Genomic DNA, 24,216 nt, shown 5'->3' with positions numbered 1-24,216 from the left:
TGGTTTTGGTTTTGGTGTTTTGGCTTTTCGAGATAAGGCCTCTCTGTGTAGCCTTGGCTGTCCTGGACTTGCTTTGTAGACCAGGCTGGCCTCAAACTCACAGTGATCCACCTGCCTCTGCCTCCTTGAGTGCTGGGATTAAAGGCGAGTACCACCATTTCCAGCTTCAATTTATTTTTTTAATCTATTACATTCATCTATTTGTGGGCGAGGAACCTGCATACAGTGGCCCTGGTAGTTCGAAGACTTTCAGGAGACAGTTTGCTCTTTTCACCCTACCAGTCCCTAGGACTGGACAGAGGTCATCCAGCTGGGCAGCAAGTGTCCTCATCCACTGTTCTGCCTGTCTTGCCCTGAGTCACTCTAAGAAATCTTTAAACGGACTGGAGAGATGGCTCAGCAGACAAGAGTGCTTACTGCTCTCGTGGAGGACCTAGGTTTGGTTCCAACACAAGCTTCGGGAGGCTTCTAACTGCCTCTCCCGCTTCAGGGGATTCAACACCCTCCTCCTAACTTCTACATGCACCCGAACTCACATGTACCTACCACCCATGACATACATATCAACATAACTGAAAATAAAATCAAGCCGGGCGTGGTGGCACACGCCTTAATCCCAGCACCGGGGAGGCAGAAGCAGGTGGAGGTGAGTTTGAGGCCAGCCTGGTCTACAAAGTGAGTCCAGGACAGCCAAGGCTACACAGAGAAACCCTGTCTCGAAAAAACCAAAAAAAAAAAAAAAAAAAAAAAAAAAGGGAAAATAAAGAAAAAAGATTGGACTCGTGGCCGGGTGTGGTGGCGCAAGCCTTTAATCCCAGCACTCGGGAGGCAGAGGCAGGCAGATCGCTGTGAGTTCGAGGCCAGCCTGGTCTACAAAGTGAGTCCAGGATGGCCAAGGATACATAGAGAAACCCTGTCTCGAAAAAACCAAAAAAAAAAAAAAAAAAAAGATTGGACTCATGAAAGCCAACATCTCCCCTCTAGATTGTGCCCCTAGTTCCTATGGGAGTCTATACTCTATGCATGTGTGCGTGCATGAATGCGTCTCTCTACTCTCATAGTCTAAAATCCTTTCCTTTTTCTTTTTAGTTTTATTTGTACAGTTGTTTTTCCTGCATCTATATATCTGTGCATCGCTGTGTGTGTGGTGCCCATGGAGACCAGAAGAGGGAGACTATCTGGATGCTAGGGACTGAACCCAGATCCTCTGCAAGAGCCTTAAGTGCTCTTAACTGCGGAGCCATTTCTACCTCTAACATCTCTATTTTAAAGTACTTTAACTTTTGCCAGGCGGTGGTGCCTCATACCTTTGGCAGAAGCAGGTGAATCTTTGTGAGGGGAAGACCAGCCTGGTCTAAAGAACGAGTTCCAGGATAGCCAAAGCTACACAGCAAATACCATCTTGAAAAACCAACTCCCGCCAAGCGTGGCGGTACAGGCCTTTAATCCCAGCACTCAAGGAGGCAGAGGCAGGAGGATCGCAGTGAGTTCAAAGCCAGCCCGGTCTACAGAGTGAGTCCAGGATAGCCAGGGGTACACAGAGAACCCCTGTCTTGAAATAAAAAAGAAAGAGAAAAAGAAAAACCAACTCTTAACCCTTACAAAAAATACATTATTTTTATGTGTGTGGTGGGGTATGCATACATCACCCCATGTGTGTGAAGGTCAGAGGACAACCTTGTGGAATAATTCTCTCCTTCCACTTTTACTTTAATTCTAGGGTCCAAACAGGGCATCAGGCTCAGCAGCTTACTGCTAAGCCGTCTCAGCAGCAAAATTACTAAAACTTCGAGCACTGTTACCCAATATGATCAAGTCTCTGGTTGTTCTTCTGCGCATGCTTGCTTGTTTTGACTTTTTTTTTCTTCTAAATACATTTTTAGATTCAGTTGGTGATATTCAAGGAAAAACTTCACTGGCATTTTCTCCCATTGGAATTTCACTGACTTGACGTCAGGAAAGGACATATCTGTAACATAAGGCCTTTTTGTCTCTTTTCATGTCTTCTCATTCATGTTGGCCTTCTTTCATATCTGTTAAGAAGTCTTGTTTGGTTCTGGTTTCTGTGCTGGGTTGAGCCCAGGGCGTATTCTACCATGACCTACACCCCAGTCCTTTAGTGTTACAACGTTATCTAGGCCAACCTCAAACTTGGGATTGATCTCTCTCTGGCTCCTGAGCAGCTGGGCCTGTAGGCAAATGCCACCATATCTGGCAGCTAATGGTGTTACACCTAAGGTCTGACATACTCAGATGGTGTTTATGCAACTGTGTCCTTTAATGCCTAGAGTTTCCTATGGCAAATCTTACTATCTCTGTTACGTTCTCATACTTGATACATTCATTTATTTCTTTACTCAATTAAATAGACCTCCAAATGACTCCCAATTTCAGTTGTTGTATGTCTGATTCTGTTTGTTTCTACAACTTATCCTGGGGTTTTACATGTATGTTTTATGCTTTCTTTTTTTTTTCTTCTTTTTTTCTCTTTTTTTCTTTTCTTTTCTTTTCTTTTTTTTTTTTTTTTTTTTTTTTTTTTTTTTTTTTTGAGACAGGGTTTCTCTGTGTATCCTTGGCTGTTCTGGACTTGCTTTGTAGACCAGGCTGGCCTCAAACTCACAGCAATCCACCTGCCTCTGCCTCACGAGTTCTAGGGTTAAAGGTGTGTACCACCACACCCTGAGGCTTGTTTTATATGTATGTGCACATATGTTGTGTGAGTGGGTGGTATATGTGCATCTGTGTGTGCTGATATGCACATGCAGAGGCCAGAGGAGGACATACGGTATTCTGTTTTATAACTCAGCCTCATTTCTTTTGAGAGAAGGTCTCTCATTGAACGTGGAGCTAGGCTGGCAGCCACCACGCCTCCTGTCTCCACGCCACCCAACAGCTCTAGGGTTTTAGGCATAGTGACCACATGGCCGACATGTGAGCGCTGGGGATTCAAACTCAGGTCCTTGTGTTTGAGCAGTAAGCACTCTTACCCACTGAATCATCTCCCAGCCCCTGATGACTGAAGCCGTTGCCTGCCTCAGATCACTCCAAATTTTAGCTAGTGTCTCATGGTTACCGACAGAGCACAGGATCTCTAGTCCACAGTATTGAGACCCTCAGCTGAGGGTTCCCAAACTGGGAGCTGCCATTTCAATCAGGAAACCCACATGAGATGGATCCAGGTGACCTTCTCCCTCTTTACACACCACAGGGCAGCTGGGCTCCTGGGCAGGCATCCTGAGAGAGAATCGAGGGGCGGCCATGCTGTCTTTCATGACCAGCTCTAGAAATCCTGCAGGATCACTTCTGCTACACTCTCTGCTTGTAGTAGTTGCAAGGCTCATCTAGGTCCATGAGAGAAGGAGGCGCCACCCGCTGATAGGCAGCATCAAGCTCCTCAAGAGTCACATGGAGTCCAAGAGGAGACTTGATATCCCATGAGCATATACAGGGAGAGGAGGTCCCCCTCAGTCACTGTCATAGGGGAGGGGAGTAAGGGGAAAATGGGAGGGAGGGAGGGATGGGAGGATACAAGAGATGGGATAACAATTGAGATGTAATATGAATAAATTAACAAAATATATTTTTTAAAAAAGATTCACATGGGGCTAGGGACACTGTTGGGAGCTATTTTTAGAGTAGAGTCATTCACACCAAGGAAAGTCGAGTAGTACTTTAAGAAACCTGAAGGTGAACATTTTTCTTAGTTTACCTCCTATTCAAGCCAAATCCGAGCATCCCTGTGTTTGTAGTCGCTGTTTGTCTATCACTGAAGGTGTAAGGTTCTGAAAGTCCTTTCCTTATGTAGACGTCCCTTGTCTATAGCTGAGGTCCAAGCCTGACAGCATTCAAGGTGTGCAGATGCTCTCTAAGTGCCCTGGGTCTGTTACATAATCCCTCGGGGCTCAGGCTACTTTTGTTTCCATCCTTCAGATACAGCCCTTGCTTTCCCATCAGTAAATATTCTCAAACATGTTTGCCATTTACCTCACGTGGTCAGAGTTTCAGTAGACATAGCTGACTCACTGTATTTCCTAAAATAAAGCTCACAGAGTTATTTTAAATAAATCCATTTTAGTCGTTAACAACTCTTCACAGTGTTCCTTCTTGAGAAACATTTAAACTCAGCCGAAAGGGACAGTCTAAGTAAGGCACATATGATGGCTGTAATCCCAGTGTTTGGCAGTTCGCAGCAAAAAAGATCAGGAATTCAAGGTTATCCTCTTTGATAACCAGCCTGGGTTACCTAAGACTTTATCTTTAATATCCTGCATGGTGGCATACACCTTTTAATCCAGCACTCAGGCAGAGGCATGACCTGCTAATCTGTTCTTTCTAACATAGTACATTTTTAAAATGTTTTTTAAAATTTATTTATTATTAGGCATCAGATCACATTATAGATGGTTGCAAACCACCATGTGGTTGCTGGGAATTGAACTCCGGACCTCTAGAAGAGCAGGCAGGGCTCTTAACTGCTGAGCCATCTCTCCAGCCCCCATAACCCAGTACATTTATATTTTCTTTTTCTTAAAAAAAAATCTTGATTGTATTCTATTAAGAATGGAATAAGCCGGGCTGGAGAGATGGCTCAGAGGTTAAGAGCATTGACTGCTCTTCCAGAGGTCCTGAGTTCAATTCCCAGCAACCACATAGTGGCTCACAACCATCTATAATGTGATCCAATACCCCCTTCTGGCCTGTAGATGTACATGCACACAGAGCACTGTATACATAAAAATAGATAAATAAATCTTAAAAAAAAAAAAAAAGAATGGAATAAGTGGGCCTGGCACACATCTGTAATCCCAGCACTCGGGAGGCAGAGGCAGGCAGATTGATTTGAGTTCAAGGCCAGCCTGGTCTACAAAGCAAGTCTATGACAGCCAAGGATACACAGAGAAACCCTGTCTTAAAAACAAACAAACCTGTTTTCTTTGAGGCAGGCCTGGTCTACAAAGCTAGTCCAGGACAACAGCCAAGGCTACACAGAGGAACCTTGTCTCAAAAAACAAAACAAACAAAAAAAAGCTTTCGGATTTGATTCTCTCCACCACACGGAGAGTTGGTGATTGAACTCAGGTCATCTGGCCAGGCATTAAGCTCTTTCACCTGCTGAGCCATATCAACAGCCCCCGGGAGAGTTTCATTGAGTGAAACTCTGGTTTCTGTTTTTTTGTTCCTTTCATTTGTGTCAGAAATATTTATAATATAAAATTTACTAATGTGAACTTTTTTTGGTTTGGTTTGGTTTTTTGAGACAGAGTTTCTCTTGGCTGTCCTAGACTCGCTTTGTAGACCAGGCAGGCCTTGAACTCACAGCGATCTGCCTGCCTCTGCCTCCCAAGTACTGGGATTAAAGGTGTGCGCCACCATGCCCGGCCATTAACTTGAACATTTTTAAATGTTCAATTCAGCAAAGCGAGTACCTTCACAAGATTATGTAACCATCACTCGCATTTCATCATGGTAAAGAGAGACCGTGTAACCCATGAGGCAAGAACTTCCCATTCCTTCCTTCCTCTTGCCTCTGGGACTACAGTTCTACTTTGTTTGTGACTTTGCATGTCCAGGTGGCTTTTATAAATAGAATCATACAGTCGCTGTTATATTACATATGGCTTATATTACCTTTATGTTTTTTATGCTCATCAGTACTGTAGCATGTTTCATAACTTTGTTTGGTTTGTGTCAGGACCACACCATGTATCCCAGACTGGCCCCAAACTCAGTGTGTGTGACCCAGGATGGCCTCACATTCACAATCCTGTCTCAGTTCCCAGAGTACTGGGATTATGGCCTGTGCTACCATTCTCGTCTACCTGATTCCTGTTCTGTGGGTGAGGCAGGAGTGAGAGTACTGGGGGAGCCCAGGGCCTCACTCATGCTAGGCAAGCACTCAACCACTGAAATGTATCCCATTTGTTTTCCTGACTGAGTAATGTCTTCATTCTGTGTATGTATCATTTTTTATTCATTCCTCTGTTCTTGTGAATGTAACTGCTGAGTCGCATTGTGATACAGTGATTAAATTTCTGAATAGGCTAGGCATGGCGGCACCTGACTTTAGTCCCAGCAGAGGCAGATGGATAAAGTCATAGCAACTTCTAGGCCAGCCACGGTTACATAGTAAGACCCTGTCTCAGGAACAAAAGAATAACTAAGGAAATCAACTTCTGAATAATTGATACACTTTTCTATAGCAGTTGGACCGTTCTGCATTCCCTTCAGCAATGTGCTGTAGTCCCAGCTTGTTCTACATCCTCATCAAGGATCACAGCTTTACACTTTGTTGCTCCACCCATCCTAGTTGGTACTAAGTGATAATCTATTGTGGGCTTAGCTTCATACTTACTTAATAACCAGTGCTGAGCCGGGCGTGGTGGCGCACGCCTTTAATCCCAGCACTCGGGAGGCAGAGGCAGGCGGATCGCTGTGAGTTCGAGGCCAGCCTGGTCTACAAAGTGAGTCCAGGACAGCCAAGGCTAACACAGAGAGACCCTGTCTGAAAAACAAAAAAAAACAAAAAACAAAACAAACAAAAAAAAACCCCAGTGCTGATGGATAACTAGTCTTTTCACATGCTTCTTGGCCACTTATTATTTCTTTGGAAAATGTCTAAGTCTTTTGCTTATTCTTTTAACTCTAGATTTGTTTTGTTTGTTTGTTTTTCTTTTCTTTTCTGTTAGCCCTGGCTGACCTGATACTCACTATGGCGTCCTCAGCTTCCAAAGTGCTAGAAGGCTGAGAATCAGTGGTCTTTGCATTTGGCCTGCCAGTTACTTCAATATTTCCTGTTAGGACTCCAATAGTACCTCTGAAAGTCTTCATTGAGGCTGGGGGTGGTGGTCTCATGCCTTTCATGCTAGCACTCAGGAGGCAAAGGCAGGCGGATCGCTGTGAGTTCAAGGCCAGCCTGGTCTACAAAGCGAGTCCAGGATAGCCAAGGCTACACAGAGAAACCCTGTCTCAAAAAACCAAAAAAAAAGAAAAAGAAAAAAAGAGTCAATGTAGTTTCATTATTCTAGCTACACCTTGTCGACAAGACTGTATTCTCTCATTTTATAATGGTAGAAGCTTGAACTTTTTTTGGGGGGGGGAGGGTTCAAGACAAGGTTTCTCTGTGTAGCCTTGGCTGTCCTAGGCTTGCTTTGTAGACCAGACTGGCCTCAAACTCACAGTGATCCACCTGCCTCTGCCTAAAGGTGTGAGCCACTATGCCTGGCTGAAGCTTGGACCTTTTTTCTTCCAAATACATTTTTAAAATGTATTTATTATGTATATGGTGTTCTGCCTGCATGTACGCTTGCAGGCCAGAAGAGGGCCTCAGATCTCATTATAGATGGTTGTGAGCCACTATGTGGTTGTGGGAATTGAACTCAGGACCTCTGGAAGAGCAGTCAGTGCTCTTAACCACTGAGCCATCTCTCCAGCCGCGCCCCCCGCCCCCAAATACATTTTAAAATTAATTGGTCATAGTAAGTTTCAGGCCAGCCAGGACTACTCATCAATATCTCATCTCAAAGATGGTAAAGAGAAGAGAAAGTAAACACTGCTTAATTGAGGTGTTGTTGTTGTTGTTGTTTTTCTAGAGAAGGTTTCTCTGAGTAGCCCTGGCTGTCCTATACTCCCTTTGTAGACTAGGCTGGCCTCTAACAATGACCGCCTGCCTCTGCCTCCCAAGTGCTTGATTAAAGGCGTGAGCCACCACACCCAGCTTTAACTGAGCTCTTTAATTTTATTAAATAACCTTCCAGAAAACCTTGTGAATTAGTCATTATCCACATACTACAAGTCAAAGAGCTTTGGCTCAGAAAAAAAGATGTGCGGCTGTTTTCAATGTGAGTTCGAGGCCAGCCTGGTCTACAAAGTGAGTCTAAGACAGCCAAGGCTACACAGAGAAACCCTGTCTCGAAAAAAATTTTAAAAAGTATGCTGCTAGTCATCTGCTAATGGGACTACCTTAACATTAAATGTTCTGTTTTCTTCAACTTCTTATCACAATCCTGACTTTTTCCGACAGTTTAAATCCCCCAGGGAACAAAATAAGAATGAGTAAGCAAGCACTCGGGAGGCAGAGGCAGGCAGATGGCTGTGAGTTCAAGGCCAACCTGGTCTACAAAGTGTGAGTCCAGGACAGCCAGGACTACACAGAGAAACTGTGTCTCGAAAAACCAAAAAAAAAAAAAAGAATGAGTGAGTGAGCAGACAGGCCTCTGCTATTAAAGCATCATTATATATGTTTCCTCAGGAAATTACTACAATCAAGGAGAGATTCGAAAGAAAGAACTTTTGGAGAGCTGTGATGCTTTGGGAATTCCACCTTCCCACGTAATGATTATTGATAACAGGTAATTTGTTATTTAAGAATGTAAAAATTAGCACTTGGGAGACAAAGACATGTGGATCTCTGTGAGTTCAAAGCTAACCTGGTCTACAAAGCGAGTCCAGGACAGCCAAGGCTACACAGAGACACCCTGTCTCGAAAAACAAAGCAAAACAAAAACAGAATGTAGAAATTAGCACGCCTTTAATCCCAGCACTTAAGAGGCAGAGGCAGGTGGATCTTTGTGAGTTTGAGTCCAGCCTGGTCTACAAGGAGAATTCCTGGACAAAGAAACTCTGTCTCGGACCGGGAAAAAAGAAAAAGGAAAAAAATGTAATTATCTATTGGCAGTAAATCTGCATTGCCACAATGAAAAGCCATAAAACCTAATGTGAGTAGAATTCAGAAATCTACTTTTACTTTTGTTGTAGTTTGGTTGAGTTTCCAACCTGGCTTTGAACACCCTGCATAACTAAGGATAACGACCTTGAACTTCTGACCCACCTGCCTCATACCGGGGACCTGGGGTTACAGGTGTGTGCTATGTTTAGATCAAACTTTGCAGGTGATGTCAGCACTCACCAACCTACACCTCCGCACTCAAGACCTTCATATACTTTCTACTGGTCCAGGCCTGGAAGGAGCAATTTCCCCAAGGCTTGGCTTTGCTTAGCAGGGAAAGTGTATGGAGACGTGTACCAGCACAATCACAGCGTTCGTTTCTACAGTGTCCTTATTTCTCTCTGTTACCTGACCGTGGTAATGGAAAGAGCTAGCACATCTATCTTTTAAAGGGTTGGAAGAACCAGGAATTTACTGATGGTTACAGTAAAATGTTCCTATTTCAGGAGTTATATTTAAAGTCTGTCGAATTGCCGGGCAGTGGTGGCGCACGCCTTTAATCCCAGCACTTGGGAGGCAGAAACAGGCAGATCGCTGTGAGAGTTCGAGGCCAGCCTGGTCTACAAAGTGAGTCCAAGACAGGCAAGGGTAACACAGAGAGACCCTGTCTCAAAAAACTTTAAAAAAAAAAGTCTGTTGAATTAATGGTTGTTTCTATGCTCACTCTAGCTCCCAAAGAATGTGACGGAGATCTATTATATTTATAATAAGCTTAAAGCACTCTACCTGGGCAGTCTTGTCTATGCCAGCCTGGCCTACTTCCCAGCCACAGGCCCTGTTTGTTACCTGTACTCTAGTCTCGTGCTGGCCGCTCCTGCTCCACCTTTGTCCTCACGGCGACTCCCTCATGGCCCGGTGACCTTTTTTCTCTCCATCTCACTCTAATTCTCTTTCGTCCACCTGGAACCTCACTCCTGGGATTGCAAGTCCTGCTTTAATTCTCCTCTCAAAGCTATAGGAGGTTCAGCTCTTTATTGACCAATCAGAGATTATGAAGAACAACTTTTACACAACATTGAGGCAGGAGATTGTTCAATAGTAATGACAATACCAAAATCTGTTGGCATTTAGCTCATTGCCGGTCCAGCAATTAACAACAGAATATACAGAGACACATCTTAATACAATGTGAATGAAGGTCACCACTGCAAAAATCCTTGGTATTTACATTTTTTTCCTCCTACACTGACCATCTGCTTTCCAACAACAAGAACATAATTATTCATTTTATTTTTTAATAATTCTAAGAAGCTTATAAGACTTAACAATGGGTGGCGCACACCTTTAATCTCAGTACTTGGGAGGCAGAGGCAATCGGATCTCTGTAAGTTTGAGGTCAGCTTGGTCTACAGAGCGAGTTCCAGGACAGCCAGAGCTGTTACACAGAGAAACCTTGTCTTGAAAAGCAAAAAAAAAAAAAAAAGAAGAAGAAGAAGTTTATACAACATGAGTGGGATTTTGTTACTCATATTCCAGACAGGAGATACTGAAAACGAAGGCTAAGATAGGCCAGCCTGGTCTACAAAGGAGTCCAGCACAGCCAGTGCTGTTATACAGTGAAACCCTCCCTTGGTGACCAGGGGTGCAGGGTGGAGGTGGGGGGTGGTTGGTCAAATTCAGTCACACACATCTAGAGTAAGGGGAAAGATAGAACACCCAAGGGTGTTCAGCCCAAGTAACCTATTATGTGAAGCAAGAAACAAGAGACCTGTCTTAAATAAGATGGGAAGTTAGCACTGTTACCCAAAGTTGTCCTCTGAAGGTATACACAAGGTACACAGAGAAACTCTGTCTTGAAAAACAAAAATAAATAAATAAATATAAAAATAAAAAAGAAGCCATACATGGTGATGCACACTTTTAATCCCAGCACTCACGGAGGCAAAAGCAGGCAGATATCTGTGAGTTTGAGGCTAGCATAGTCTACAGAGTTCCAAGACAGCCAAGGCTACAAATAGAAACCTTGTCTCTAAAAACAAAAACCAAAATAAACAAAAGCCAACAACAACAAAAGAACTAAAAAAACTTTTACATGCCATATATATTTTTCTATATAAATATATTTGTTGATGCTTATTTATTTCATTTTTACAAAATCAGGCAATGGGTTTCAGTGTCACAAAATTTTGCACTTAAAATCTTGTACTGTTGGGTTTTATGATTTTCACAGTTTGAGAGCCTAAAGTTCAGTGTACCTCACTAACTTGCCCACATACTGTGGTTTATGCTTAGGGTTTATTTATTTTTGAAATAAGGTATCGCTATGTAGTCCTGACTGTTTTAGAACTTGCACTCTAGACCAAAGTGGTTCTGAAATCACATCTGCCTATCTCTGCCTCCCTAGTGCTGAGATTTAAAGGCGTGCGCCACCACACCCAATTCCTCAGTAGAAACTTTTAAATGTTTCTGAAAATATTTTGCCTCTAGGGAGGCTGAAGTAGACATTGCCATGAGTTCAAGGGCAGCCCAGGGCTACAGAGGGTCAGGAGAGAAAGGTGCGAACTGGATAATCTGAGTTTACTTCCTAAGGCCCATGTGGTGGAAAGAGAGAACTGATGTCTGCATGGTACCCTGTGACACAAAGATAAATTGGCATTTTTAAAAGTTTACATTGTAGCTGGGCAGTAGTGGCACAGGCCTTTAATCCCAGCAGAGGTAGGCAGATCTCTGTGAGTTCAAGGCCAACATAGTCTACATAGTGAGTTCCAGGACAGGTAGAGCTAAAACAAAGAAACCCTGTTGTGGGGGTGGGGGGTGTAGGTCTTTAAATTGTAGGCTGGAGAGATGGTCCAACAGTGAGCCCTGACTGCTCTTCCAGAGGACACAGGTTCAGTTCCCAGCACCCACAGAGCAACCCACAGCTGTCTAGATCTCCAGTTCTAGGGCGTCTGACACCCTCTTCCGGGCACTGCATACATGTGGTGGCATATGGGCAAGACACCCATACATATAAATAAAAATAAACCTAAATTTTTTTGAGGGGGGTTTAACCAGGAGTGGTGGTGGTGCACACTTTTCATCCCAGCACTGGGGAGGTAGAGGTAGGCAAATCTCAGTGATAATGAGGCCAGCCTGATCTATATAGCTAGTTCTATGACAGCCAGGACTATTCAAAGAAACCCTATCTTGGAAAAAAAAATATGTGTGTGTGTGTACACATAGATATGTTTTTTGTTTGGTTTGCTTTGTTTTTTTTGTTTTTCGAGAAAGGGTTTCTCTGTGTAATAACCCTGGCTGTCTTGGAACTCACTTTGTGGACCAGGCTGGGTTTAAATTCACAGCGATCCGCCTGCCTCTGCCTCCTGAGTGTTGAAATTAAAGGTGTGCACCACCACACCCAGCCAACACGTAGGTATATTTAATATTCACACTGCTGGTTTTAATTACATTTGTTTTCTGTGTGTGTGTGCGCATGTGTAGGTCAGAGGACAGTTTGTGAGAACTGTTGCCTGCTCCCTCCTTCTATCGTGTGGGTGCCAAGGAGGGAACTCAGGTCATCAGGTTGGTGGCAAGTGTTATCACCCTCTGAGCGCTGTATCTTTAGAGGACTGAAGCGGCAGGTAAAGGGATTATATCTTCACTATAACTGCTCTCTCACTGTTTCTCAATGCTCATTGTCCAGGAGCTAGCCCTAGTTAGCATTAGCAGGGAAACACTAACAAAGTCTAAGGTGAACTGGTAACCTTTTTGGTTTGGTTGGTTGGTTTTTTTGGTTTTCAAGACAGGGTTTCTCTGTGTAGCGTTGGCTGTCCTGGACTCTATCGTTTTGTAGATTATGCTGGCCTCGAACTCACAAAGATCCACCTGCCTCTGCCTCTGCCTCTGCCTCTGCCTCTGCTTCCAAATGCTGGGATTACAGGCGTGCGCAGCTGTGACTGGTAAACATGCTTGACTTCATGTTTTGGAACATACAAAGGAGACTAGGAGGAAGACATGGCTCACTGGTCTAAGAAGTGCTCCCTTGGCGGGCGTGTTGGTGCACAGCTTTAATCCCTGCACTTGGGAGGCAGAGACAGGGAGATCACTGTGAGTTCCAGGCTAGCCAAGGCTAAACAGAGAAACCCTGTCTCGAAAAACAGAAGAAGAAGAGGAGGAGGAGCAGGAGCAGGAGGAGGAGGAGGAGCAGGAGCAGGAGGAGGAGGAGGAGCAGGAGCAGGAGGAGCTCTCTCATGTATAGATCCTGCGTATACACATCAGCAAAGAACAGGAAGACCAGCCAAGCAGAGGCCTTTCCAGTCTGTGCCCGAGGAGAGGTTCATCATCCTTGCCCCTTGTTTATCTCTATTTTCTTCATCTTCCCAACAAAGCTGACCTCAGTCTGTTCTGGATTGGCATGGGGGCAGCTTGTTTCTTGACCATAGACGATTGGAATCTGAACGTTAGTGGAAGAGAAGGGAGTAACTGCTCTAGACGCAGGGAGGTGATAGATTACAAATGGATGTTTGCTGTTGGCATTGTTTCAGGTAATGCTGTCCTCTCCCACAGAACCATCCGGAGACAAAATGAGTCTGGTATAGCTCAATATCGTCTTTCCGTAAAGATAACGTAATTAGCTGGGCACGGTAGTGCCCACCTTTAATCCCAGCTGGGCCAGGAAAATCATGGCTTTGAAGCCAACCTAAGCAGTCTACAAAAGTTTATTCAATGTTTTCCTGCTATTTAGGTTTTTCTAATGATTTATATTTTTGTGATGTTAGAAAAATCTTTAAGCCATTAGAAGTCTGGTCCCCAATCTTACATGGCAATCACTGTATCCATTGATCTATTTCCCCAGCCCCAGATTAGCCTATTATGTTACTATTTCTTGACCCTCTTTTCAAAACAATCTAAGCTTTTCTAACAACCTTTCTGAGCTTTCATGTGGATGGGATGTGGCCACCTGCACACTGCGCCTTCATGTGCATGGGGTGTGGCCACCCTCACACTGAGCCTTCGTGTGCATGGGGTGTGGCCACCCTCACACTGAGCCTTCATGTGCATGGGGTGTGGCCACCCTCACACTGAGCTTTCATGTGGAGTAGGCCCATGGGATCTCCAGCTCCATAAGATTAAGCCCTCACACTCATGGCCTCATTTAACCTTATTTACCTCCTGAGAGCCATGTTCAAATGCAGTCACTTTGGGGTTAGTGCTTTCACTTAACATGAGTTGAGGGAAAGCAAATTTAGTCCAGAGAAATACGCAAGCCTCTTAGCTTCCCCTTTCATCAGACTCTTTAGCTGTGTCACCGAGAAAAATGAAGGGAAAGGGGAAGGAGGGAGTTTATAGAGGACCTGCCACCTGCGATGATGTAAGTAGACATAAGACCCTTACTGTCATGCCAAGAGCATACTTAATTACTTAAGACATGATCTTGCTTAGGCCTGAAGGTGATCTAATTAGTTTCCATTTTTACTGATAAAAAGTTTTGATTATGGTGAGGCGGAATCATCTGCTCAAGGTCACTCAGCTGGCCTTGCACTGAGAACATCTGGTGCCGAGCCTAAGCTTCAACAGTGGATTTCCTGGCAACTTTGTACTTTCAAAGTATGAAGTACAGGCAGATCGCTGTGAGTTCGAGGCCAGCCAGGTCTACAAAGCAAGTCCAGGACAGTCAATGCTACGCAGAGAAACCCTGTCTCGGGGGAAAAAAGAAAGAAAGAAAGCCTGCCTATCCGTGGCTTTATTAATTTAGCTAAGCAAGAAAATAGAATCTGCTATCCACCAGGGAGCGTAAATTAGCCTGGCTTACTAGCACTTCTTTTCCAATAAATCCATAGAGATCACATAGTGAAAGGGAAGCCAGGGGGCAGAGCCTGGAACCATTGGATTGACTGTCACATACTCCTGCCCAGAACCTTCCTCCTTTAGTAGGAAACCAAAAGGATGTCCTTGCAGCCAAAGTGACTCTGACCTAGCACCCGCTTACTGTGTGAGACTAAAATAAAACCTGTAGTCCGTTTTCCAGATTCTCAGAGGGCCTGGGCTGAGGTTCAAAGGCACAGTTTCAGCACCACTGGCAAGACAGGGCATGGCTCCGTGCTGCCAAGAGGCAGCCAGGGCAAGAATGTTTCCTAGAAAAGAAACCAGGGAAGGAGACCAAAGTAGACGTTTTGATAGGGAGCCACCATGTGAACCCGCAAGCTGCTTTCGTATTTCTTTAAGCCCAGATTATTCTGAGAACTGAAGACAGGCTGGGCTTCCACACACATGATTAGGGGAGTGAGTACAAGGGAAGTGAGGTGGAGCCAGGGGAGTACCACTGAGAAAAGCAGGGGTGTCTGCAGTGTTGGGTACTTTCCCCCTGTCAGAGGTAACCTGAAAGGAAGGGGTTTGTTTGTTTGTTTGTTTGGGTTTTTGCTTTTGTTTTTTGACTTACATTCCTGAGGGGATGTCAGGGAAGGCTGTAGGAGCAGGCAGTATTGGTTGCTTTGATCTACAGACAGGAAGCAGGAGGGGGCTGGGGAGGATTGGGGGGGGGCAGTAATGAATGTTCACACCTTGCTCGCCCTACCCCCCTTTCAGACTGGGATTCTAGCCCATGGAATGGCACCACTCACATTTAGGATAGTTCTTCTCAACTCAGTTAAACTAATCTAGATAATATCTCACAGGTATAGGCAGGGATCTGTTTCCATGGTAAAGCTAAATCCCATCAAATTGATAATCCTGGAGCTGGCAAGATAGCTCAGTGAGTAAAGATACTTGATGCCAAATATAAAGACGCAAGTTCGTTTCCCAGAAGCCACGTGGTAGAAATGAGAACTAACTCTGGCAAGTTGTCCTGTGACCTACACACACACACACACACACACACACACACACACACACACACAAACATCTAAGCAAATAAATGCCTGGGGGAGAACTTAAGGTTAAGCATGGCATGCTTTCAATTGTACTCAATTTTAAGTTACATGTGTTTGGTTAGGAGAGGAGACGCAGGCCATGGTGCATGTGTGGAGGCAATTTTGGGGAGCTGGTTCTCTCCTTTCACTGTGTGGGTCATCTGCCTGGGCAACACGTGCTCTCACCCACTGATCCATCTGGCCAGCCCTTGGTTTCTTTTCTCTGAGACAGGGCCTCACAGCCTAGTGACATGCTATGAGACCAGCCTTTGAAGTTGCTCTTACCCTTGCCACCAAACCCAGATTGATGTTGCAGGCTGGAAGAAGTTTATTGAAAGTCTTTAATATAAAGAATGAAAATCCTAGCCAGGCATGATGGCCCACGCCTTTAAGCCCAGTATTCAGGAGGCAGAGGCAGGTGGATCTCTGTGAGTTCGAGGCCCGCCTGAGGGACCCTGTTTCGAAGGAGAGAGACAGACAGACAGACAGGCACGCAGGCAGGCAGGCAGACAGGCAGGCAGGCAGACAGGCAGAGAAGCAGAGAGGCAAAGACAGAGACAAACAAAACAAAACAAGAATGAAATTCCCCAGCCTGGTCTACAAAGGAATCGAGGACAGCCAAGGCTACACAGAAACCCTGCCTCGAGAAACGAAAAAGAAGGAGGAGGAGGAGGAGGAGACGACATTAGGGCTGAGCAGGCACATACCTTTATGCCTTTAATCCCAGCAGTCACAAGCAGAGGCAGTTAAGTTCAAGACCAGCCTAGTCTGAGTGAGTTTCAGGACAGCCAGGGCTATACAGAGAAACCCTGTCTCAAAACAAATGAAAGCAAGGAAGAGACAGTGACGCTTAGGGGCTGGCGAGGGGCACAACAGGTAAAGCTGACAGCCTGAGTTTGATCCTTCGATCATAAGGCAGGAGAGAACCAACTCCTGTAAATTGTCCTCTGACCTCACACACCATGGCATGCATGCACATGGACATGTGCACACTCACAAATAAATAAAACCAATTCTCTATAGTTAATGATTTACTTTATGTGTGCGGCCATTTTGCCTGCAGAGAGCATTGGGTCCTCTGGAAGAGCAGCGAGTGCTCATAAGGCCTGAGACATCCCCATCCCCAAATAAAGTCATTTTAAAAATAGGCTTGGGCCAGGCAGAGTAACACATGCCCTGTTATCCCAGCACTTGTGGGAATGAGGCAGGAGACTTGCTGGAAGTTCAAGGCCTATTTGGACTACAGTGTAAGACCCTATCTCAAGCAAACAAAACAGACTTGGGAATCATCTCTAGCAGCAGGGCTTTAGACCTGTCCCCACATGCCCTTTGTCAGCAGGCAGGCCCACCAACACTCTGATCTTCAGTTCTTTGTCCATAAAATGCATGTTCTGTTGGATTATCTCTAACATCTTTTTTTTTACAACAACCACTTTATTACCTCCCAGACAGAATAACTGACTTGCAAGAAGGTGTGTGCCTCACAAACAAAATATAAGATGCCAAATTCTATTTGTGTTTTAGCTTAAGTCTATTTGTAATGGTAAACATTACTCTAACTTTTCATGGGATATAATTATCCTAAAAGCTATTAGTGATCTATCTGAAATTCACAGTTTTGTTTTTATAAACAAGATCTTGCACTGTACCAGGCTGTTACTTACTATCTCACTTGTAGCCTTAAGTAGCTCATTGGCTGCTCTTCCAGAGGTCCTGAATTCAATCCCAGCAACCACATGGTGGCTCACAACCATCTATAATGAGATCTGGTGCCCCCTTCTGACCTGCAGGTATACAGGCAGGCAGAATGCTGTAAACATAATAAATAAATCTTTAAAAAAAAAAAAAAAAGGGAGCTCACATCCATCCCAGTGCTGAGATTGCCAGCATGAGCCATCGTTTTTTCCAGCACAGGCTCTCACTGTATAGCCTCACACTAGGCTGGCCTGGAAATCAGAGTCACATGTCTGAGTGCTGGGATGCAAGGCTTTGGCCACTGTGCCAGGCCTGAAATTTGAATTTATCTGGCACTTAGTGTTGTGAAGCCTTCACCTTTTTTTTTTTTTTTTTCAGTGCTTAAGGTCTCGCAGATGTTAGGCAAGTGGCCCAACCCCGCCACCTATCTTTCTTATTTGTTTGTGTGTACGTGTGTACGTGTGTGTGTGTGTGTGTGTGTGTGTGTGTGTGTGTGTGTGTACCCACTGGAGTGCCGTAACACGTGTGTGGTGATCAAAGGCCAACTTGCAGGACTCAGCTCTCTCTGCCCTGGTCAGGGTCAGCCTCAAATGCCTTTTTCTTCCAATCCATCTTGCTGGCTCCACCCGTCTTTTATCTACTTAACTTGAAGCAGATTTGGGCATATCAAATTACTGCTTGCTCTGTTGTTTACCTATTAAATAAATTCCCAGAATTCAGGGAGGAAAGTTACTGGTGACCTATTTCCTAGAGCTGGCTGCCGAGTCTCCACCTGACACATCTGTTACTCACAGCTTCATCACTGACCTGTGCCACATAATTTTTTTCGGGGGGGTGTGTGGCAGGGAGCAGTGTCAAGGCAGGGTCTGTCTGTGTAGCCTTGGCTATCCTGGAACTCCCTTTGTAGACCAGGCTGGCCTAGAACTCACAGAAATCCGCCTGCCTCTGCCTCCCAGAGTGCTGGGATTAAAGGCGTGCGCCACCACTGCCCAGCTGCCACATAATTTCTTATATGTGTAATATGCCTTAATAGATATTTTCATTTATCTCTGATCTTCTATTATTTTAAGCCCTTTCAGTATCTATTCAATTTTCCTCACCATTTAAACAGGGGCTGACAAAGTAGCTCAGCAGGTAAGGGTGCTTGCTGCCACGCCTGATGACCAGAGTTCAATTCCTGCGACCCACATGATCCGAGAACTGACTCCCACAAGTTGGCCTTTGAACACACACACACACACACACACACACACACACACAATTTAATTTTAAAAAGCAGGCTACAGATGTGGCTCAATTGGCAGAATGCTTGTTTAGCATATGTCAAGGCCTGGCTTGAACTCTGATCTAGTTCACATGAAGACGACTGTTCCTGCTGGGCTGCAGCCTCTGTTTCCACTTCAGCCTTGAAGGGAGTCCAAGGCGTTTTTGATCAATTTAGGGCAAACCAACCTTCTATCACCCATTCTTAGATATAACCTCTCCTTTGCCCCACGCCACCCCCATGCCAAATCCAGAACCTTGTAGCGGCTGTACAAGTGCTTTACCACTGAACTATGCATGCAGCGTCCGCCCCCTGTAAGTTATTAGGGTGTCTCCTTGGGAAGCCCGGCAGAAGCCAAGTAAAGGAGGCAGTTAGAGAATGAAGCCAGAGATGGCAGGCTTCAAGTCTGACCTTGTGAGCTCAGATGAGAGGCGTTCTTTGTTTGTTTGTTTGTTTTGACACAGGATTTCTCTATGTAGCCCTGGCTATCCTAGAACTGGTTCTGTAGACCAGGCTGGCCTCCAACTCACAGAGATCCACCTGCCTCCTCCTCCCAAGGGCTGGGATTAAAGGCATGAACACACACACACACACACACACACACACACACACACACACACACACATACACACACACCTGAGAAGTGTTAACAAAAGGAGATTCTAAGTCCTGTTACAACTGCCTCTTAAACCAGCCCTTGGGATGGGCCCAAGCAGCATGCTGACTTTTTTTTTTTTTTTTTTTTTTTTTTCTTTTTCACAGCCTTGGCTGTCCTGGACTCACTTTGTCAACCAGGCTGGCCTCGAACTCACAGTGATCCACTTGCCTCTGCCTCCCAAGTACTGGGAAATATTGACATTTTTTAAGTTCATTAATAGATTCAATTCTGTTCTAGCCCCATGTTATTGGGGTCAGAAATGGGTGACTCACATTTGTATTTTTTCCACAATTCATTGAATAACAATAAACTCACAAGACCCCAATGGCAGCTGATAATTGCACCTACTTTAGTAATCTGGCCAAGGCGAATTCAGATTCAGTTTCTTTTCTTTGTGTGTGTGTGTGAGAGAGAGACAGAGAGACAGAGACAGAGACTGACTCAGTGGTGTGTAGCTCTTGCTGTCCTGGACTCACTCTGTAGGCCAGGCTGGCCTCAAACTCACAGAGACTCACCTGCCTCTGTCTCCTGAGTGCTGGGATTAAAGGTGTGCCCCACCACTTGGGGAATTTTTGTACCAATTTTAATTACTAACATTAGCTCTCATGTCATACAGCTTACAGTAAATATACCTATATATCAACATGCATATGTGTGGTTTACGGAGCAAGCACATACTAAAAGGGCTGCACAGAATTCAGAGATTTTCAGAAGTGGACAGAGAGGCAGTCTATATTGACAAGGTAATGAGCAGACGAGTGGTAGACCAGGAGTGAGGGGCTGCAGAGCTGCTGGAGTCGGGGTTGGACAGTGAAGCTGCAGAGTCCAGCTGCGGAAGGCTAGGCCAGGCCCAGAGTCAGAAACAGTGAACCAGGTCCTGACTGTGGACAGTGCTGGACAGGCCGTAAGTAGGCTTCATCAACAGCAAGGGAGCAAGCTGAGCAGACGCTCCAGGGACAGTTAGGGCATCCTCTGCTTGTCAGTCCTTGATACATACCAGGTCTCAGATGGCAGGCTGTTGTGAGGCCATGCTGTCAGTGTCTTTCTGATTAGTCCTTGGGCCTGGTTATGATCTCAGTGCAGCCATGGGCTCCTACTGTCTCAATTCACCCCTTACTGAAAATAAATATTCATCTTTTATTCCCACAACATGTGGGAGTTCTTTCTTTTTTCCCTTTGTTTGAATTTTGTATGTATTGGGTGTTTTGCCTGTTGCTGCGGAGGCTACAAGAGGGTGCCAGATCTCTCGGGACTGGAGTGTCAGAAGGTTCTGAACCATGTCAGTGCTGGGACTCCACCTCTCTGGTCCTCTGAAAGAACAGCCAAGGCCTTAAACCACCGCGTCATCCCTCCAGCCCCAAGGTGGCTCCCTTTTCTTCTCCCAGGGCTAAGTCACTTAGCAGCCTGTGCTGGTTGGGTTGTCCCTAACAGATGGCAGTTCGCTAGTCCACCCCAGCGCTGCAGTCATCGTCTTTCCTTGAAGTCAAAAGTTACTAGTAAATTGGAGTCTCTTAGGACAAGGCCTGGCCAGAAAAACAACCCTTTATACAGTGTGGAAGCGCATGGAGCAGAGCACAGCCTGTTCTAGGCACCACACTAAACAGCCAACTTGCACACTGTGAAGCACAGTTTCCTACCTGAGCTCTGCAAGCCTGTGGCAACAGCATGTAGGATGTCTCTGAGAAGCAGGAACACAGCTCCAATTCTATACAGTACTGGTGCTCAGGCACAAGGCCTCAGCAGCCTCTGGGCGCCTTTTTCAAAATGCCAAAGAAAAAGCAGGATAGTGGTGTTGCACACTTTTAATCCCAGCAGAGGCAGGTGGATCTCTAAATTCCAGGACAGCTTAATCTACAGAGTGAGTTCCAGAACACCCAGGGCTACATAGATAAGCCCTATCATTAAAAAAAAAAAAAAAAAAGTTCAGGCCACCACCAGATTTTGGACATCTTTTATTACTCACACAAGGGTCTCTGGTCTACAAGCAGCAGCAGTATTTATACGTATGTAGAGCAGAGAGAAACAGGGTCCCAGTGCTCCAGGCTGAACTACTAATTACTACAACCCACTTATCTGCCAAGCCTTATCTCCCCTCTCCGTTTTACTATCTTGGAAGAAGGTAAGTGGTCATTAACCCACCTGTATCAGCTTGTAGACACTGCTGCACACCTGCACACCTGTGACCTTCGGACAGTGTTATGGGAGTATTTCCCAAAGGGCCAAACACTTGAGATTTCCTGGTCCATTTGCATCTTTGGAGAAAGGAAAAGACCATTCTATGATTCCACTTGGGAAACTGAAGCCCTGTGTAGAAAAAGGACATTGAATCTGTCCGGGCTCCTAAATTGTTTGAAGGGCAAATACTTCATAAGTGTGTTGGTTTGGAGCACTCTTTTTCTTTATTATGTATACTGCGTTTCACCTGCATGTACCCCTGCAGGTCAGAAGAGGGCACCTGATCTCATTATAGATGGTTGTGAGCCACCATGTGGTTGCTGGGAATTGAACTCAGGACCTCTGGAAGAGCAGGCAGTGCTCTTAACCTCTGAGCCATCTCTCCAGCTCCTATCACCATTTTGTTGTTGTTTTTTTTTTTTTACACCCCTCAGATCCTGTTTTTCCTTTTCCTGTTCATTTTTTCCATTCTTTTCCTCTCAGCATTTGTCTCACTCTAGACGAGTTGTTCTCAACCTTCCTAACACTGTGCCCCTTTAATACAGTTCATGTTGTAGCGACCCCAGCCATAAGATTTTTTTGTTGCTACTTCATAGCTATGGTTTTGTTGCTGTTATGAATCATAATGTAGTGGCTAATAAACATGAATAACTAGCCATTAGAAAAATGCAAATTAGCCAGCGGGCGTGATAGATCACAGCGCTCTGGACGTAGAGGCAGAGAGATCTCTGTGAATCTAAGGCCAGTGTACAGATTGAGTTCCAGGACAGCCAGGGCTACAGAGAGAAACCCTGTCTCAAAAAACAACAAGAAAAATATCTGCTGTGTATGATATCTGATATGCAACCCCAACGGGATCGCCCCACAGATGGAGAACCGCCGCTCTAGCCCCCACAGAAGCTGCTGAGCCCCACTTTCCAATGTCTCCAAGCTTAGATCCATGCTCCCTGCATTTCCCTGGTGCTCCTGGGCTCCAGCAGGAACACTGCAGGATGGCCTGAGCATGGAGCGAGGAGACACTCCTTGCCTCCCTGAATGACCCCGACAACTGCTGGGCCCCAGCTAAACTTGCAGGCGCTAGGCCTGCCAAAGCAGTTACACTGAACCTACTGACCTTTGCCCACTTTAGATGACAAAGGAAGTAATTAAGTTTAGAAATGTGCCTGAAGTGGGTGGAGGAAGGGCAGCTGATTCTGCCAGCACTGTGCTACACAAGCCACAAGACCAAATAAGGGTGTGTGAACCGCTTCCATCTGTATTAGAGTTCAGAGTGCAGTGTGCAAAAGTGGGACTTGGTTCTCAGGGAGATAAGCTGTTACCTAACCCTGCCGGAGCTGCGCTGCAGCATCTGTTTCGGCCGAGGCTCTGTCTGAGGGAGGATGGCCTGAGCTCCCTCCTGCTGGTGCAGGGTAGGGGCCTCCTTTCTTGCATCTAGTGACTGGAGGGGTCTACTTACACCACAGACTTCCCAGTGTTGCCATGGACTGCTGAGGGACCATAAAACATACCAGTCAGGATGAGTCATAAGAATGTGTGGGGAAGGTCAGAGTTTGAGGATATCCCACTATTAGAAAAGCAACGTGTTTACTGAACACAGAGGTCCAGGGTGGAGCTGGGAGCCTGGAGCATTTTCCTGTAGTACTAACACTGTTAAGTCCACCTTCTCACCACCACCACCAAGGACTTACAAATATGAGGTTACTGGAAATACCCTCCTCCTCCTCCTCCTCCTCCTCCTCCTCCAGCTCCTGGCGTGCTTCAGCCACCACGGCCAGCTAGCTGCTCATGCCACCAGCTAGCCACACTGCTACCCTGACTTGGAATTCCTGACCTCTTGACCAGCTCCTCTCTCCTCTTGGCAAATTCTTTCATCCTGTAAGAACCCAAACCTCAACCCGACGCAGCGCTGAGTACCCTGAGAGAATGAGCAGTGGCCTGCATCCATGTTTGTTCCCAAAACTCAGCCCCTTGCATGGTACATACGCTTGGCCCATGTCAATTGAATGGACATCGAATTTGTTCTCAGAGCCTTGGCCTGATGTCTTGGGGTCCCTTGCACCCTTATCTCCAGACGCCCACTGGCTGTCTGACAAACTCTTACCACATGCTTTCTACCTCAGGGCTTCTGTGCCATCTCAGTCCTCCATCACCCGAGTGAACTCAACCCTGAGGTCTGGAGAGCAAACAGCCTACAGAGGAAAATATGTCCTCTGTGGGAAGATGCTTTCCTGACAGCTTTTTAGACTCCTATGGGATGTCCGTAATTCAATAAAACCATCCTCCTTCCGGCTTCCCTCCCTCTGTGGCACACTCTGCCCAGCACAGCCCCTGTCTCCAGATCACACTGAGCGTGGGTAACCATCTAGGCTCTGGGTTCTGGGAAGCTGAGGCCTTGAGCCTCTCCATTGGGTTGTCTTGTTTGGAAAATACAATTTCTTTTCACTATTTCTATCCTTCTTAAGCGTGAGTTGTTATTTGTTGTTGTTGTTTTTGTTGTGTAATGTCCTAGTTGTGAGATCCCCCAAAGACCACCAGGAATCAGCTGGATGCAAATTACACAGGGTCTCGTTTATTTCAAGCTCAGAGTCTGGACTGTCCCTAGTGCTAGAGGAACAGGTTTTTAAAGGAAAAAACTGTAGGTGTGTGTATGGGGTGGGGGTGGGGTGTTCAAAGCCGTCTCCAAGCCTTGCTGTTAAATGATAGGTTAAAGGGGTACAGGAAAGTTGCCCTTTAAGCCGATTGGCTGGGGGACTAGGGCTAAGTGAGGGGGACCAGGGCCAGACCGCAGGAGGGAATTTTTCCTTTATTCTGGTCACTGTGACCTGTAGCTCTGATTGGTCAGCCCTGGGTGCAGGCTCCTAGGAATGGGCAA

At 45.6% G+C, this 24,216-nt stretch overlaps 1 protein-coding gene across 4 annotated transcripts in view; it reads left to right on the top strand.

The window, feature by feature from the left end:
• PIGL (phosphatidylinositol glycan anchor biosynthesis class L) overlaps nt 1-24,216 on the top strand; it is a gene marked incomplete at both ends in the record, with an annotated part of 59,817 nt that overhangs the window by 3,634 nt on the left and 31,967 nt on the right. For 3 of the 4 annotated variants that reach the window (XR_014775248.1, XM_084760927.1, XM_084760926.1), the window contains one exon: nt 8,249-8,348. The exons of the other annotated variant lie outside the window; for it this stretch is intronic. Coding sequence is in view for 2 of the 3 variants with exons in the window: in XM_084760927.1 (XP_084617053.1) it covers nt 8,249-8,348 (100 nt within the window). The remainder of the gene's footprint in view (nt 1-8,248; nt 8,349-24,216) is intronic. 4 annotated transcript variants of the gene reach the window in all.

Source organism: Acomys minous (assembly GCF_964271855.1).
Source record: "Acomys minous genome assembly, chromosome: 16".
In the NCBI taxonomy this organism is placed as follows: Eukaryota; Metazoa; Chordata; class Mammalia; order Rodentia; family Muridae; genus Acomys; species Acomys minous.
The sequence above is the reverse complement of the archived record's forward strand: the minus strand, read 5'-3'. Positions and strand labels throughout refer to the sequence as shown.